The sequence below is a fragment of the Falco peregrinus genome, chromosome 4, assembly GCF_023634155.1.
Source record: "Falco peregrinus isolate bFalPer1 chromosome 4, bFalPer1.pri, whole genome shotgun sequence".
NCBI classification, from domain to species: domain Eukaryota; kingdom Metazoa; phylum Chordata; class Aves; order Falconiformes; family Falconidae; genus Falco; species Falco peregrinus.
In genome coordinates this window covers 36,135,898-36,153,564 of record NC_073724.1, presented here as the reverse complement: position 1 = coordinate 36,153,564, position 17,667 = coordinate 36,135,898, and the positions used below count along the sequence as shown (strand labels likewise).

The 17,667-nt window shown below is 41.3% G+C and overlaps 1 protein-coding gene across 18 annotated transcripts in view; it reads left to right on the top strand.

Moving 5' to 3' along the window:
• The window catches only part of DMD (dystrophin), a 1,160,159-nt gene that overhangs the window by 1,066,563 nt on the left and 75,929 nt on the right, over positions 1-17,667 (top strand). For 14 of the 18 annotated variants that reach the window (XM_055801176.1, XM_055801179.1, XM_055801178.1 and 11 more), the window contains one exon: positions 16,564-16,625. In XM_055801176.1, coding sequence (XP_055657151.1) covers positions 16,564-16,625 — 62 coding nt within the window. Of the gene's footprint in view, positions 1-9,800; positions 9,924-16,563; positions 16,626-17,667 lie in introns of those variants that run through there. The other 4 variants (XM_055801186.1, XM_055801188.1, XM_055801185.1 and 1 more) reach the window with 1 other exon arrangement.

The following is a 17,667-nucleotide window of genomic DNA, read 5'->3' as shown; positions in this document are numbered from 1 at the left end:
CTTCATTGGTAGTGTCTGGATTGCAAATCCACTGCTTAAAAATAATTACTTTGATTACCAGCTGATTTCTTTGGTTAGCTCATCAGGAAGGCTTAAGGATCTAGCACAGCAAAGCAGTTGTGACTATATTCGACTGCATGGCATTTAAATCACAGGGTTTTGAGCTGATCTAGAACTCTTCTGGTTCCCCCGCTGTAGGGAGGTATTTTTGCCATTTAATGTGATAGATTTATTCTGCAGGGACAGGCCCAACCAGTTTCAAAAAGATACCACAGTTCTTGCAGTGCTTTGGCTGCAACAACTCCCACAATAGGTCAGACAATTTAAAATGAGGTAAAAAAAATAAATAATAATTAAAAAAATTAAATAAAATCATGCTTTAGCTCCACAGCAGCACTATGTGGGAAGTAAAGGAGTACCATGCCCAGCCTGCTGTAGAGTGGTTCACTTCTCGGCAATAAGAACAAGAGTCACTGTGTGAAATTTGGACCAAGGGATAGTCTCGGGGCATACACACATAGCAGTGCATGTGTAAGATAATGTGCCACTAGAAGGTCCAAATAACGAAGGTATTGTCACATTTGTAGAGTTGATCCCTCTTGGCTATTTCACGGACTAAATAATTTGTTTAAATGGCAGCATAGATGTAGCCCCACTGGCCTAATTTTCTGCAAATTGCTGGCAAGCTTCATGTACAATGTTGGCATGGGAATAACTATCAAAACCAGTCACTTTCTTCATCTATGACCCAACAGAGTGTTCCGTCATCACCAAATGACCATGTTCATTGTATCATTGTATACAGTCTCTTTTAAAATGTTAAAATAAATGCGAGCCTCAGTGAAGGGTAATGTTTACTATGAAAATTATCAGAAAAATAATAATAATATGGCATGAAGTTAAAAAAATATTATATTTATTTGTTTGGGAAATGGAAGACTTTTATTGATAATGCCTTACTCATAAACAAGAAATATGTTTCTTCTCCTTGATTCCTAAATTGTAATTTTTAGAATAAAGCCAAATGAGTGCTCGGTATGGCAAGCGGCTAAAAATAAAACTCTCCAAAGGTTTCAGTTCAGTATTAAATACGCTGGTTTGAAAAAAATAGTGGATTAGATGGGGTCTAATCCTTCACTCCCTGCTTGGGCTCTATTTGGCAAAATTCTTAGGCTGTCAGCTTCTGCAAATCTTTGCAAAATTATTTTTATTCTTAATAAATTATTTGCTCCATTAGTTACCCTAAAAACAGAACAAATTGAAGGACATGGGTGGAAGGATAATAATTTGAGAAATAATGACAGTAGCTTTCTAAGAATGAGAATGAAGAACAACTGCAGCAACACCACTATGGAAATGTGACAAGAGATTCATTTCCGAATACTGATAAAAATTATAATGCCCATAAGCAAAAATAAGCTTCATTACTGAAGTACAGAAGTATTTAGATACCACATATCTTAACCCAGTTTTTATTTGAAAGATAAGGTTGAAGATCTCTTTTATTATTTATTTTCCCTTGGCTGATGCATATCGGTGTAAAGACATTAATTGAAGTGGTGATAATTGTTTGCAAAATGACAGTTGGTTCTAAAGCTGGCAACCAGGAGCCAGAGCTGTTGATAGTAATTGAAGGAAAATTATTGACCTCACGAGAAGAATGATAATTTAAAACAACACCATATTTTCTTAATATGACAGACTGATTTTGTTATTTTGGGATTAGGGATGAATGCTCAAACAGTTGTAATGTTTTCTGAGACAGGAGTTGTGAGTTTAGATGATCTTTCTAACTTTAAGGACACTCAGAAAATCATCTTCTACACAGTGGGTAATACGTTATCTTATGTCTATGAATTTTTTGCCAGAATAAAACTCCAAACTGTGACCACTATTAAATAAACAAGTGGTTCGGATCCTGTGTATGCTTTGCATTTGTAGTGTACTGTGTAGATACAGAGAAATCTTGGTTGAATTTAATACTTTTTTCCTTGAAAGGAAGGTGACAAGAACTGTGTGATGTTTCTTATGACTGATAACATGGAATTAAGTAGTTTGAGCTTTTAAAATCATCTGGTATTCTGTGTCATGTGGTGAGGGAGATGATAAAGATGGAAACTCTATTTAGTCCTAGCGGTAAGTCTGGACCAGTTTAGAAAAAGCTGAAATGTTGATATGGTAGAATTGTAGGTTGACATTTCTGAAAATGTGTTCAAGGGAGTTAGATGTAGCAGCAGGGGTCTAAGAATATTCATATGGACCATAACCAACATTTAAATCCTTAATATTTTAGGGCTGTGTGTGTCGTTCAGGATTTAGATTGCACATTTGAAAGCAATTTCTCAAAACCAAAGAAAATAGTTCCAAATACAAATTTGGAAATTGTTTGATTATTTCAATGTGGAAAAATACTCAGTACAGAAATAAAAAAAAATGGGTTTGGCTGATTTTGAGCTCCACACAGTCACCGTTGTTCTTGATTTAATAATGGGCTATGGTAGGTGCTAAAAGTCATTTGTGTACCTTTGGTGCATAGACACTATAAATGTCAAGGCTCTTTAACTTGGGTAGACAAGGCATCTCTGATTTTCATTCCAAATTTTTCACAGTGAATTCATCTATGTTGCTAGAAAGCGAATCTTCATTTTGCAGGTTTATCCTTTCACAAAGAGATTTCATTTTCTGTTTAACAGCAGAGATCAGAGAACTGATTGAAAGGATGTCGGTAGAATTACTAGGTATTTCAAGCCTTGTTGAGATGTGCCGTGAGAGCTTTGGCTCAATTCAAACATGAAATACAGAAATACTGAGTTCTATTAAATGCATTCCCATTAATAGACTTAGTTAAACATAAAAACTGTTCAATATAGTTTAGCAACACTTTGTTGCTATCAGCTAGCATCCACAGGATTCTTTCCTCAATTAACTGCCAGCTACTGTGCCAGAGACAGAAGCAGCTAGACAAAGATGCCAAAATGAAAAAGCCTGGGTGGACTATTTAATAGGAAGAACCATAAATGGAAGAAGCAGAAGCTGTCTGGAATTATGTGAAACATTTGTCAAAGTGTAAATACTTGGACTTGCCACAGGAGACTTGAATGAAACCCTTTTCTAACATTAGCTAAGAAATAATTTTTATTTTACCTCACAATTTCTTTGTATCCTTCATTACTGAATTATTTTAGTGTTAACATACATTTAGATTCAATTAGGATAAAACAATATCTGTGCCCTAGGACCTGGCTCCATGGTAGCTGATACCGATTCATCCATTTTTGGAAGCACTAGTTAATGTAGGTATCTTTGTCTATGTCTGTTTCAAACGACTGTATATATAAACACTAATTTTCAGTCTTTGGCATGGACAAGATGAGACTATTGCCACCTGCCATTAAAGGGCACAAGTACATTTTTAATAGAATATTTTTTTGAAATGAAATAAAAAGTTTTGATTTCAGAAATGTCAGATGAGAAACTTTTCTTTTCCAGAATTCTTTTCTTGCTTGCTGTTACCAAGTATTACCTTGGTTTGGGAATAGTTGTACAACCCTAAACCTGAAGCTGCATTTCTATGCAAATAAACCATGAGAAATGTCACCTGGATTGAATGGAGGCGTTAGCCTGGATGGAATTACTGGTGAGGCTAGTTAGGTGTAGCTGCTCCCTCCTCGCATCAACCTCTCTAGGCTGGTTCCTTCCCGAGGTGCAGTGTTGCACTTTCCTCTATTGTTAGATCCCCACATAAGAGAATTGGGAAGAGAAGGCAAAGTAATCATGCTATGCAGGAAGACTAAGCTTTGCTCATGTTACATCAGGGTACTGGGAGAAGCTAAAGACTCCAGTTTTGAAACAAATTCAATGCAAGTTCGATTTACCAAGGAAGGAGAACCATCCCTTCCTCACATCAGGGCTCTGTGTGGCCCAGTCTAGGGAAAAGGTTGGGAGTAGACCTCAAACTTATCATATTTGCCAAGGTCAGCAACCTCAACGTGTTTGCAAAGATGGTGAAAAGCCTAGTGTGTACATAAAAATAGGCAGGGCCTCTTGTTAGAATTAAATATTATATGTATATGTTATGTATAGTGTATTATAATTGTTGAGAAAAAAAAGGGGTAGCTATGACAGGTTCAAAGTATATTTTAAAGCAACAAAACCCACAAGTTCTGTGAGAACACAGCAAAGCAATCACTGCTAAAATATGAATGCATAAATTCAGAGGTGCAAAGTTTGCCTAGCTAGTGGTCTGATTGGGAACATGCCTGCATATAGCTGTCATAAAATGCAAGAGATTTCATCGCCCTCTTCTTTGAGTACCTAAGGGCAGCCTTATCATGGGAACATCCCAGTATGTAGCCTCATAGCATGATCTACGTGGCTTTTTTCCCCAAGTGAATATTTTCTCTTCTAGATAATACTTTCATAGGGACATTTTTTCAAAATTACTTCTTTCCTCAATGAAAGAAAAACTTTTCTGTTTGTGTGATATTAGTCATAGAAAAATACTTGATAGTTTCAAAAATGCAAAGAAATACAAAAATAAAAAGTTATGGAATGCAACCAAGAAGTAACTTAGTAAAAAAGGAAGGCATGCTTCTCCTTTAATGTCTGTGGAAGTCTTTGGAACCAGAGAGGGCTGCTTGTTAGGGACCAGGAACGCTAGTATCACATTTTCTGGGCCTGGTGTGAAGCTGGGCTGCAAGATGCAGTTTCTTGCTATTGAGATCTATACATCGATAGGAAACAGCAGAGAAGTTAATCATTTGGGAAACCAGGTTTTGTGTTTGTGACAATTTTATGCATGGAAAGAAAGATTTGGAGGTGAAAAGAGAGTCAGTGAGCAAGAGAGTTTATGAAATCCTGCTTATTTTAATCCCCCAGGAGGCAAAACAGTCATTTATTTCTAACTGGGCACACAAAGAAAAGTAAGTAATAGAGTTTGCCTTCATCGGTTTGTTTAATTTAACCTTATTAGTCTGAATTTTTTTCTCAGCCTTACTCCCTGAAATGATAACCATTCATTTTGCCAATAAAGGTTCCTCAAATCAAGATTTTACCATGGTATAATGACCATTTTTCAAGTCTTACTTGTATATTGTAAAGATCGGCAAGCAGTTTTGCTTAGCATAAGTTTCCTGCGGGGAGATTTTAAGTCTTTTTTACAGAGTTTTAAAAATACTTTTAGTTATCTAGCATTTTGTTTCTTGATCTTCCCATTCTTGGGATTATTCACACTCCAGTTCATCTCCATCCTGGAAGAGCAGGGGTCATTCCTTTCTTAATTTTCTTAATTTCTTGTGGTTTGGTATGGGAGAAAAGAGCTTTTGGCATTTACAGGTGTTTACCTGAAGTGCTCATAGTGCTGGTAGAACTGGGATGTGCTATCCACTGCATCCAGCGATGCACATCATTTTACTTAATCTCAGTGTCACTCTGCTCCTCTTTTCAGGGTCACACACCTGGCAGTAGGGATTGAACAAACACTCTGCTACTGCAAGGTGTCTAAATTGTCACTGTCAGCTTAAAAAAATAAATGCAGCCTCTCCAAATCAGCCTTTCCAAGATTTCAACAGGACGAAATTCATATGTATGCTTAATATATCCAAAATGACAGGCACCGTCTCATTCATCTTTTATCAACCGCATGCATTGCAGTGTGACATACGGCACACACAGACCGTTCCCAAGGCTCTGTGATACTCATCTCATAGGGTGACTATGATTTCAGTTTTAAGCAGGTGTCTTTATGTAGTAAAAACAAGTACAGCCCAAAGTAATGCAGAGGTTGTGCCATTGCATTTGGCAGGAACAGACATCACCCTGTCACACATGCTATGTACCAATACTTTCCATAGTGTGCATTGGATTGCTGCAAGCTCTGTAATATTTACTGCAGAATTAGTTTTATTAAAAGAAAGAAAGAAAATAAGAAGGATTCCCCTTTCTACTCTGTCTATTCAAAAAACATCTCAGTGAAACATACTGAGTAAATTCTTGTGAGCTGCACTTGCCAGTTACATGACTGACTTACAGGGTGAAGAACAAGCCCTGTGTTAGAAGCACCTGCTCACCTCCTCTCATATAGGACACAAATTGGGTTTGCCTCTGGGCAGAAAGTGGTATGCTCTTCTCCAACTCTCTCATGGTGTAAATAATTGATAATAAACATATAGAGCTATGAATGTTTTAGTAGGTCTTTAATTTGCAGTGCAATGTTGGGGAAAATGAATGCAGAATTTCAACACTTTTCTTCATTGCATTTACGGTATTTTAATGGGCTTCCAGTGGTAATGTGCAAACAGGGGGAAAAAAAAAAAAAGGGGTGGGGGGTGGGGGTGGCGAACCCAACACGAAAAATAAACAGCATCCGGAACAGTATTCTCTTCTTGGCTCTTCTGAGAGCGCTATCAACAAATAATAATAAAAAGAAATAATACTGGAGGTGTCAGCCCTTGGAGCATATTTAAGACAGATGATCCAGGAAAGTGTCATTGTGCCATCCCAAGTGATTCTTACTATTTATTTATACCAAGAAAAAGAAAATAGACTCAAACAGCATAACAGAGTAGCCAGCCCAACACAGTGTACCACATTTTTTTACATGCAAGGCAAGCAGTTGCTAATCCACTACCCAGATAACTGAGAAATTAAGTAAAGACACACTTGTAAGGAGGACTACATGCTTCACAGAACTGCGGAAGTAAGACTTAGTTAATACCAAAATGTTGTAACTTCACTTTCAATGACAGTAAAGCTAAAGAAATGTCTCTTTAGTTTTCTAATTCATAAAGTGTTAAACTTACAAGCAAACTTGTACATTTAATGCCTGCTCTACTAAATGGTTTTAGGCAAGTCCCTACCCATTTCTGCATTTGGATTTCCATATCTGTCTGCAACACAGAGTAGCGATGCTAATCTCCTATGTAAAACTTGTGGGGATTTATACTCAAACATTATTGTTTAGGAATCAGTTATTTTATGTTCATATTATTATTTTTAATGTGTGTATGTCTGTGGCTCTTTCCCCATAGAAAAGGGACAACATTCTGAGAAGAACGTATTAAAACTGAAAAATCAGGTTTCTCAAATGAACAGATTCCAGTAACCACTTGGACAGCAAGCAGTGTAGTCAGACTGCCTGCAAAGTCACTTCATCTTCCCCTCCCCCGCTCTGAAAGAGTTTCGAGGTAATAAAACAGCCTCTAATTATTACCACTCGTGTATTAGGGAGTTGTGATTTCCCTTTAAGCACCTGGTGTTGTTAAATGTTGAAGAGACAGATACCTTGGTTAGCTGTAGTCCAGGACAAACCTACAGTATAAGAGAAATAAACACTGTTCTCCTGATTCAGGTCTCTGTGTAGGTGCACAAATTGACTGAATAGCCCTTGGATAAGAAAAGCACCCCAGGGAATTCAGATTCTGCTTACTTTGTAATCCTGTTTTATTGTCTACAGGAGAAAACTGTCTTTTATCAAATAAATGGCTTAAAATTAAGTATGGCATAAAGATTGGCTTCAGTTGCAAATGCCAAAGACAGTAACCATTTATACTGCAAACAAAACATATTTTTGTAATAAATTATGGGTAGTTTGAAAGTAATTTGCAATAAGAGTGGTATTACTTCTGTAAATTATACAGCAAAAGTACAATTTTGAGGCTAATCAAAACAGCTAAAAGCTTTTGTGAATTTAGATACAACAATCAGAACTACATTAAATAAATTATTTCTTTTATAAAATCAAATTATAAAGTCAATAGGCCTTAATCCCATAATCCTTCAACATTCTTGATTTCCCCTGGATGTTCTTGAGTGGGTAATAGTTTGATTTGGGAGATCAAAGGGTTAATTTGCTTTTCAATTGAGGAATGACTCAGAGTTCCCCTTTATTGGTTAAAAAAAAGAAAAAAGAAAAGAAGAAAAGTGGTGTGTGGGTGTAAGGTAGGGGAAAAAAGCCAAGAAAATGGATTCACTAATTGGGGTTTCACCTGCTGTGAGTCTAATTGAATACAATGCTTTATTTGTAACTCAAGGAGAAAGAAGATTATGCAAAGTATGAGAAATTCAGACTGGTTTTTAATTTCTATTACTTGGCACTGTTGTATGGGAAAGAAGACCAACTTGATAATAGCAGCATCAAGCTTCTGTTAAGGCAGACCAGGAAGCTCCAGAAACAGTAAAAATTGAAGGAATGTCTATCGGGGGTATCAGTACCACATGCCTCTTGAAGGAAAACAAACCACTTTTCCTGTGAAACAGCAGGGTTCCGGCTACCCTGAGTCCCTTGGTATGACATGGGCAGCTGCTCTCTCCTTGTAATAGACTGTGAGGTTCCCCCCAAGTAATACGTTAAATATCCTCTTTTAAAGACTTAAAGAGAGCTCTCACTTCTTAAAGCTTAGCTTAACGTGGGAGAAGGTGAGGTTGCTAATGCAATGTAGTTGCCAGTCTTCAGCCAGTTGATTCACCTCAAAACTAAGATGTCTGATACAGCAATTCCTCAAATACCAGGTCCACTGAAGTACATGGAAAATTCTTACGGAGTCTGATGAGTTTTAACATAGTGATTTATGTTTACACAAAAATTAATCCTCTTTTTCTTTCCATGTTGAGGTGGTAGATCCAAGCTAACAGAAAACGGAATCAGATCTTTTTAAATAATCTCAATTGTCTGGAAACTACAAGAATTTAACATTTAATTCCATTAAGTTTTATATTTGCATTTCGGGGCTTGAGGGACTGAACCTAGAGCATCTTACACTTTTAACGCCTCTAGAAAAAAACACGTGGGCTTTCCTTGAACTGCTTGTTGAGCTTTTCATAAAATCAGATCACCCAGCTACCTGGAACCCTAAGGGAAGCCCTAAATATCCTGGTACTTGGGATAAAACCCACCAAGTTCAGTGCTTACTAGCCTCTATGTAATGGGAAAGCAACCTATGGGATATTCCTGTGGTATAGAAATGATGGGTGAGATTGATTTTCTGTGCTTCTAGGCCTGCGTCTTCCCAGTGTAAAAACTGGGAGGTTTTTGTACATTTGAAAGGTGCCCTTTTTGGGTGGTTTTATCAAGAAAGCAGAGAGTCTGTAAGCTTGAAGAACTAGTCTGTTGCGTGAAGGACTGGGTTCTCCACACAGCATTACTTTACTGAATAAAGGAGGCGGATTCAGGACTTGCATGAGAGGAGCCGCGCTGCACTGATTTGAAAGGCTTGTGACACCAAGAGGGGGTTGTTAGCTTTTGTGTACTGAATATTAAGTAGGAATTAATACAAAGAAACACTGCGACAGTTACTCAGCAGGAGCAGAACTATTTCTTCTGCTCTGACAATTCCGGGGGAGAGGCTGGTCCTTCCCAGTGAGGCCGAGGCAAGCCCTCAGAAATTGAATTACCTGATTTCACTCACAAACCAGCCACGTGGCATTTTAAGCGCTCAAATTAACAGCTGCAAAGCTAAGACCCAGGTTAAGGCCCGTTTCAAATCCGTCCCAGCTTCGGATTTGAATTCGGTATATATTTGATTGACTTTTTTCCACAAGTCCGCTGGGAGCGAGCGAACCGAGCCGCCGGCCTCCCGGCGGGCCCGGAGCAAGGCAAAGAACCCCCCAGCAGCCGTCCCGCGGAACCCCGAGCGCCCCTCCGGCCGCCGCAGCAGCCCAGGGGGGCGGGGGGCGAGGCGCCCTCGGCGCCCCGGGCCGGGCAGGCGGGGGCGGGCGGCTGCTCGGGGCACTCCCCGCGGGGCCGCCGCCGGCGGGCGGGGGCGGGGGGGCGGGGCGGTGGAGCACGGCGGCCCCGCCCTCCCTCCCGCCTCCCCGGCGGGGCGGCCCGCAGCGGCGCGCGGCGGCGGGGCCGGACCGGCGGCAGCGCTGTTTCTGCCTCCGCGGCGCCGCCGAGCAGTCGCCGCCATGAGGGAGCAGCTGAAGGGGTGAGGGGGATGCGGGGGCGCGGGGCGGCAGGTGCCGCGGGGGCGGGCGGGGGGCCCGCAGGTGTTCCAGCCGAGCGCCCGTAGGGATCCCGCGCCCTGCGAAGGCGGAGAGCGGCGTGGCGGGGCTGTCCGTCCGTCCGTCCGTCCGTCTTTACACACCGTAGGGGGCAGCGGCTGTGCCTCTCGGTTATCGCGCTAAACGGGTCCACTTGCTGCCCGATTTCTTGAAACGGCGTTTAATTCAGCGCCTTTCCCCTCTCCCGAGTCCCTGGTTTCGGGCTGGCTGTGCCTGGCTGGAACACGTAGGACATGGCGATGCGGGAGCGCGCCACGCGCGGGGGTACCTGTGCGGCCGTGGGGCGGCGGGGTGAGCCCCGAGGTGGAGGCGGGAGGTGGTGGCGGTGCGGGGGACGCGGCGGGGGCGGGAGCTGGCTCTTCTCGGTGTTCCTCGGGTTCGGAGGGGCAGTGCGGTGCTGTAGAACGTTACCGGCGGAGCACACGGCGTGTGCTGTAACTCGGCTGAGGCGTGAACTTTAACAGAACTCCTGGAAACAGGCGTGCTGAGGGGTGTATTGCTTTTCCCGGTAATTTCACGCTTAGAAATAATCTTTCAAGTCAGCACGTAGAAGAGGCCGGGAGGGGATTCCCTCCAGGCTATTTAACTGCCGTATTTCTTGCTGTTACGCGGTAGGTTATATTGAGCTATTGTAAAACACCTTGCAGCCCGGGACACCAGCAGCATCCCCGGTCCTCGCCTTAAGCTGAAGCTGGGCTGAGAAGTGGTTTTGGCAGGCGTGCGTGTCCGGAGCTGAGGAAACAAGACATATGGTTATGCGTAGGGTCTTTGACCCTTTAGCACTGAGGGATTGTTTGAGGCCATTGCTGTTTGAGCCTGGATGTGACAAGACCCTGCAGTGAAATTGCTTTGGCAGAAGTGGTGAGGATAGGCTTTGAAAAGCAAATACTTTAGTGGAGAGTAACAGCTGGTGGGGCAGGCTCACCCAGCTTTAGCCACTGAGCAGGAGTCTTTGCCCGTGACAGAGCGTACAAAATAAATGTTTAACATCAAGGGGAGAAAAAAAGAGTTACTATTCAGTACTTGGCAGCTGATATTTGCCCTTCTCCTACTATTAATTTCCAGTATCGGCAAGAAACTGTAATATGTATCGGTGCTTGCTTTCAGCAGTCTGATAAATCTTGCGAAAACCAATAAAACACCCTAAAGTCAAATTCCTGCTGAAAAGACACTGATCCTTGGCTTAAACAGAAATAATCTCTGCACAGATCAGTAGTCTCTAGATTTACAGATGAAAACAGTAGTCCTTTGTAAAGCCCAAAGGAGCGCCACGTTTTTACATTGCGAATACTTTCCATAGCAGTAACTTGTTTTATCTAAGGAATTAATGAAACGATGTGAAAAGACAAATATTAAGTCTTCCTTGCAATCGCTGTCATCTGCTATAGAAAACATTTTTTAAATGAGTGGTAGTGTCTATTCATGCAATTTCAATTGCATTTAGGCTAGTTTAGTAAAATCCACACAACTCTGCCATGTTTATTTTGGCTTTTTGACAACAGTCATAAGGTGACTGGAATAACATTTCATTCACCTTAAAGCCAAAAGGTGAGAAGTATTGTAAATTGTGGTGTTTGAAAATGGATCGATCCAGTGCTTTTGACAATACTACTTTAATTTTGGCTCTTTCATAAATGTATGTTAACCATTTATTTATTGCTACCTGATAGAATTTCTTATTCTATGTACATGTATGCACATCTAGTTCACGTTGTATTTTCTAATGAAGGGGGAGGGGAGAGAAGCGCTGCAGAACTGGCTCTGGTGTCACCAATTAGGAGGGATGTCAGAGTTCAGTTGCAGTTGCAACCTAAAATTCTAGGCTCTGAAGCTGAGCAGTGGAGCTGAGCAGTGAATGCACATGAGACTGAATCCTACATATATATTAAAAAAAAAGGGGGGGGGGGGGGGAGAGGGGGGGAGTAGTGCAATCAAAAGCAGTTAAAAGGCTTGTGAATGTTTCTGTGTGGCGGGGTGTGTGTGGGGGGGATTTGTGCAGGAATTTGGGGGAGGGGGGAGCATTGCTCTCCACTCCTGCTGCTGGCATTGCTCAGAAGTAATATAAAAGGAAGGAAGATAAAATAACTGTATTGTGTCCAAACTGATCAAGTTATAACAAGGGAACTGTAATTCAGCTAGTCTGTCAGCTAGGATATCATCTCTTGATTTCAGGTTTTCAATCCTGTGTGTTATTGGCTCTGCTGACAGCGATGAGAGACAAATCTTTGCTGTTGGCAGGAACAGAGGAGTTCACGCAGGCATAGTGTGTGACAGAATTCCCCACATAAAAATTATCCTTGCTAATATAATATAATCATCCTTTAATTAAGTGGTCCTGCGGTTCCCAAAGGATGTATTAAGTGAAGAGTATGCTTTCATCTCACTGAATTATCTGTGTATTTAGCGTGCCAGTCACACCAGTGCCTAGGTGTCACCATTATCCGTTGCTGCTCTTCTCCTTTTCAGGCGTGGTTTTAATTTCCTTTCTACCTTTGCAGCTTAAGTCAGGTGAGAAAGAGGAAAATATGCTATGTGAGCCCACTTGTATTTTTATTTGTTGCAGAATGTCCGTGATCTAAAAGCTAGTAATCAATTTAGTTGACCTAAACGTAGAGCCAAATTGAAAAATGTATCCTCTGAGCAATATTGCAAAAGTACTGGCTGTGTGCGTTGATGTCTTTTTATTTTGGTGGTTCATTGGAAAAGCATCTTTAGTACTTGTTTCTGCACATGTTCTCACCCTGCTTGCTGCTAGTCAAGAGGACTTACACTACACTTTTCATGTCTTTCTGACTTGCAAACTGTAAAGGGCCTTGTTCACCGGAGTTTGAAACTCTGGCAAACGTTTTGCTGCAGATCTATTAAGGATGCTACAGCATTCCCAAGTGTGGTTGAGGCTGCCTGAAACTGCTGAGCTGGCATTTCACTTCAGACGGTGTTCACAATAAGGGCATACACACAAATCCTCCCCCACCGGTCCAGCCCCAAAGCTCACAATTAAATGGCCTTTGAAAATGGCAAAGAGGCTTATGAAGAATAGCCTCGATGGAATCTAACCTTTCCTGGAGCTGCCCTGGTGTGCGGAATTGTTGATAATTTTCTGAGCTGACAACGTTCAGTTGAGAGGCAAATGCCTTTTAGCTGGAGCAAAATAGCTGCAGCCTTCCTGTGTTCTGCATGTAAAGTACCAGCAGAATCTGCCCTGGCTTGGTACAGGCACTCAACCTCTGCAGAAATCACAGCGACCAAGGTTCAGTCCCCTTTAAAACCCTTGCTTGTTCTTGCAGGAGTGTGGAGGTGTACTGGTGGCTTGCTGGTCTGCTGCTGGGTCTGGTACAGGGTGCAAGGCTGAGTGATTGCTGCTGAATTGCTGAGGGTGGCCGTAGCAGGCGGCTGCAGGGCACTCTGCCCCACAGGTAGTCACTGCTGGCAAGGTGGCAGGGGCAAGAGTTAGGGTCTCTACTGACTTGACTTTGATAGCCTAAAGAAGGGGATCTTTAAGTTGCAAGTAAGTTTATTTATAAAGGAAAGGGGGTGAAAAAGGGGTAATGCACCTACCCTGCAAGTTCATTCTTTGTCACTTGCAGATGAAGCAAATAAAATCATTCCTTACAATCTCCAAGAGAATTAATATCATACTATGAAAGAAAAGCACGCTGAGTAGTGGTTTGGGGTTTTCAGGTATTTTTAATACCAGTAACAGTTGGAGTCCAATGTTTCTTTGGCAATGGAAATTTTATTTACAAGATCTTAGGAAACACAATTATGTATTTACAGCATTTACTAATCTTTCTGAAATCTTAAACCATACACAATAAATTCACTGATACATGATTAGGCCTTACCATAAATGAAAATAAAAAAATCGGTAAACTACTCATCCGTATGATGTTGATTAGCAATTAACTGTAGTAGTTCCCCGCATCTTAAGATGATCCTTTTGTTCTTCTATCCAGCACAGGCAGAGCATTCCATAATCCTGTACAGATACACTTTTGCCAGATACCTGATGGCTTTTAAATATTTTAATGGGGAGTAGGTGCCTTTGAAGGCTACCAAGTTAACAGCTATGGAGTCTGAAGTGGTCTAGCTTATCTGTAGAACAGTCTGGGGCTGCCAAACTTAATTTCATAGGGAAAGTCAGGCAGATTATTTTCAGAGGTTTCTTGTAACTGTGTGCGTAAGTTTTTTTTTCTCATTTTTACTACATGATTTGGCATACAAACTGTGGTGCAGTTGCTATTCAAATAGCCCCTACTTCTGGGGCTACCTGCCTGTGGGGAAGCAAGCCAGGGTGGCTAGGGTGATGCCTGGGGAACTGTTGATCTGGGACTGACTTTGGGTGCAAACGAACTGTGGTCCCGGGTCTGTGCGTTTGAACGTTTATTTGGATCTGCAGTCCGTTCCCCTGAATAGTGACTGTCTAGAGGGTTCTTATGCTCCCTTCTTCATTTCCTTTGTTGTATAAGCAGAGGCTTCAGGTAGTCACGTTTTTTTGAGACTCGATGTATAAATGAAACTATTTCTATTTTTCTTCAGAAATGCACTTTATACCTGGGTATGGTAGAAACTGCTGGTGCTGCGTTTTTTCTGCAGAACCTGCCCATCCCAAGCATGGCAGGAAATGCAGGAGCTGAGGTGCAGGTAGCTCAGATCTACCCAGTTTCTGCATTTAAAACAAATAGACCAGGCTGAGATTTCTGAATGTGATTGCAGCTGCCTGCCTTTGCAGGACTCATTTTTTTACCAGAGCAAAGAACAAGACTGCTTTTGCTCTTCTGTTGTCCTCCCTCTTTCACTGCCTTCAGCCACCACAGGAATTAGGAAGGGGAGGGGATGCTGAGGTTGATGAGACAGGGCTTGTTTAAAAGCCTGTGCTCAACTAGGGCAGCACTGTGGCAGCATTTTTTCCTTATGCTTAGTGCTTGTGATCCCTTTCCTTCTTGTTTGCAGTTACAGAGCAAAATCTGGAAATATTATATATAGCAAGCTACTGAATATATAAAGGTTACCAGGCCAGTAAAGTGTCCATGTGGATCAAATAAAAGACAGGCTATTTAAGACCAAAATTAGATCATACTAAGAAAACATGTCACAATTTTCTTTTTTCAATGAGTAGGGGTGGTTTTGAAGTGGTTCACTGAAAATTCTACACCTTCTTATCCTATAAATGGTAAAGGTGTACTGGGGAACATCGCTGTCTCAAAAAGAGAACGCAAGGACCTTTTGTTCTCTAAAATAACCTCATCCTATCAGTCTTGCAGTGCACAGCTGGGTGTACAGGTGTGTTCAACCTGCTGGCTGGGTTGTGGTTTAGTCTTGGAGCTGGAAGGCGTGTGCTCTAGGAGCTCCACGGCACTGTGGATCAGATCCTGCTCTCCTGCATATTTTCTCCCAAATGATGCGTGCATGTTGGAACCAGGATGTCTGCTTTTTAAGTACAGAAATTGCAAATGTGATTGCTAGCAACTGTGCGCTCCATACACTTTCCTGAAATTATTTTTTATGAATACTTATGGTCATCTTTTAATGCAGCTGAATTCTGTATGAACGGGACTTTATTGGCTACAGGATAGCTAAGGAGAATTTTCTTTCAAGTGTTCTACATTAATGAAAACGTGATCATGTTAGCTATGCTGCGATTAAGAATATTGTAAAGTGTGTAACCTTAGGAGACACGAGTTGCTACTACACCTGCTAACACTTTATTTTATTGTCTTTCTTATACTGCATGTCTTTTGGCAACATGTTGTGTTGCAAAGCTGAAGACTGCTAGCCTCAATGCAGAGACTGTCCGATTTACATTCTAGTCATACCGCAGCGTTTCGTAACCCCCTTTAGCATTTCCCTGGCTTCCCAACAGCTCTGCTGCCTGACACTGCACAGGGACCTCCAGGGCAAGGGAAAAGGCCTGACAGCCCCAGGGAACAAGAGGAGCAGCAACAGTCTTTGCTAAAAGAGACCATCAATATGGGGTGTGCAGTGCACCGGCCCGAAAAGTGGTGTAAGCTAGTGGAGGGTCGGTGGGCTGTGGCATGGGGATTTTAGTGCAGGTGTTTGGACTGAAAGGAGGGATTGCATCTGCTGCATTGGGTAGCTCTTGCCACGTGGAAAGAGCACATAGGGGAAGGCAGGTCAAAAATGCCATGGGTCTTAGTATCTGGTCAGAATTTCCATAAATGCTTTAAGAATGAAGCCCTTTGAAATGTCTCTCCTCTAGTCTGGAGGAACTGGAGAAGGATCTGTACGAAAGAAATGAGTTTTTAAGAATTGATCTGTGTGCTTATGAATTCCTCAAAATATATATGGCATATCTGAATACTAGCTGTCTTTTTAATATTAGCACTACTTTTAATTTTGTTTCTTGAGCCCGTGCCTAAAGAAAGTGCTCTAAGTTAATGCCTCATGTTGAAAGAAGACATGCCTGCTGCTGAGACCCCCTGCCAGAGCAGTTCAGGCTGCATATGGTGGCCTGGCACCATGCTTGGATGTGCAGCCTGGATCACTGACTGTGGGATGGAGAAAGAAATTTTATTTTACTAACTTTCATGTTTTGTATTGTAGCCATGAGACGCAGACAACCTGCTGGGATCATCCCAAGATGACTGAGCTTTACCAGTCTTTAGGTAAGACACATCTTAACGTGTTCGTGGTTTTTCATTTGAAGGAATCGTTAAGGCAAAAATTTCCAGAAGTAGTGAAACAAAATTAGGAGAAAGCGAGAGGCAGTGCTTTTATCAAGGTTAAAATTTTCTGCAAGGGAAATATGTAAGGCATAATAACACATTTTGAACAAGCAGTGGAAAAAATCATATTTCAATTAGCACGTTTGGAATGTGCACTGGGTTTATGAAGTAATTTGGGTGCATTGTTGCAAACTCTTGTGAAAGACTGGGGCAGAAATTAAAAAAAAAAAAATCCTGAATCTTTTCACTGTCTAATCTACTTTACAAAATGCAGATGAAAAAAATCAAACCAAGCTGCTGTTAATGTTGACTTTCGGATGGTAGGAAGCCAATTGAAGCAATTTGCCAAACTGCGTTACCACTGCTTTATTTTTAAAGCACTTTCAATACTTAGAAGGCATGCCAGCTGTCATGATGTCATTTTGAATGCCCAAATTGCACGCTTATTATGACTTCAGATGTGCCTCTCTGGTGGAGGCTTTTTTTATTTTTTAGCAGCTTTGGATTTTATTAACAGAAGCACATCTGTAAGATAAAAGAACTTAATCCATGCTCTAGTACAGACTGCCTGGCAGACCATTTAATAGCTAACTCTTTGCTTTTAATGGTTCTGTTAATAAATAATAGAGAGGGTATAATAAAAATTAAGCTACTTCTCTAAAAAGAGAATATCAGTGAATATGCTGCATTCATAAAAGAGGTTATGTCTGTACAGCACACGTACATAAACCAGCTTTAAACGAGCCAGCTTGAGCACTAGGGCAGTCAGATCTAGCATTCAGTGCAGGCTTATTTACCATGGTGAAAAATAGCTTAAATTATCTCCTGCTAAACTCTAGTTTAGCTGCTGAAAACAGTCTAATTATGCAAGCATAATCTATTTCAAGCTAACTCAGGTATCTCTATGATGCTCTGCACTTAAAGGCATACCAAAAATATTTCAGAAAAGTGATGTGATAAAATGGAATGAAACAGTGTGAAG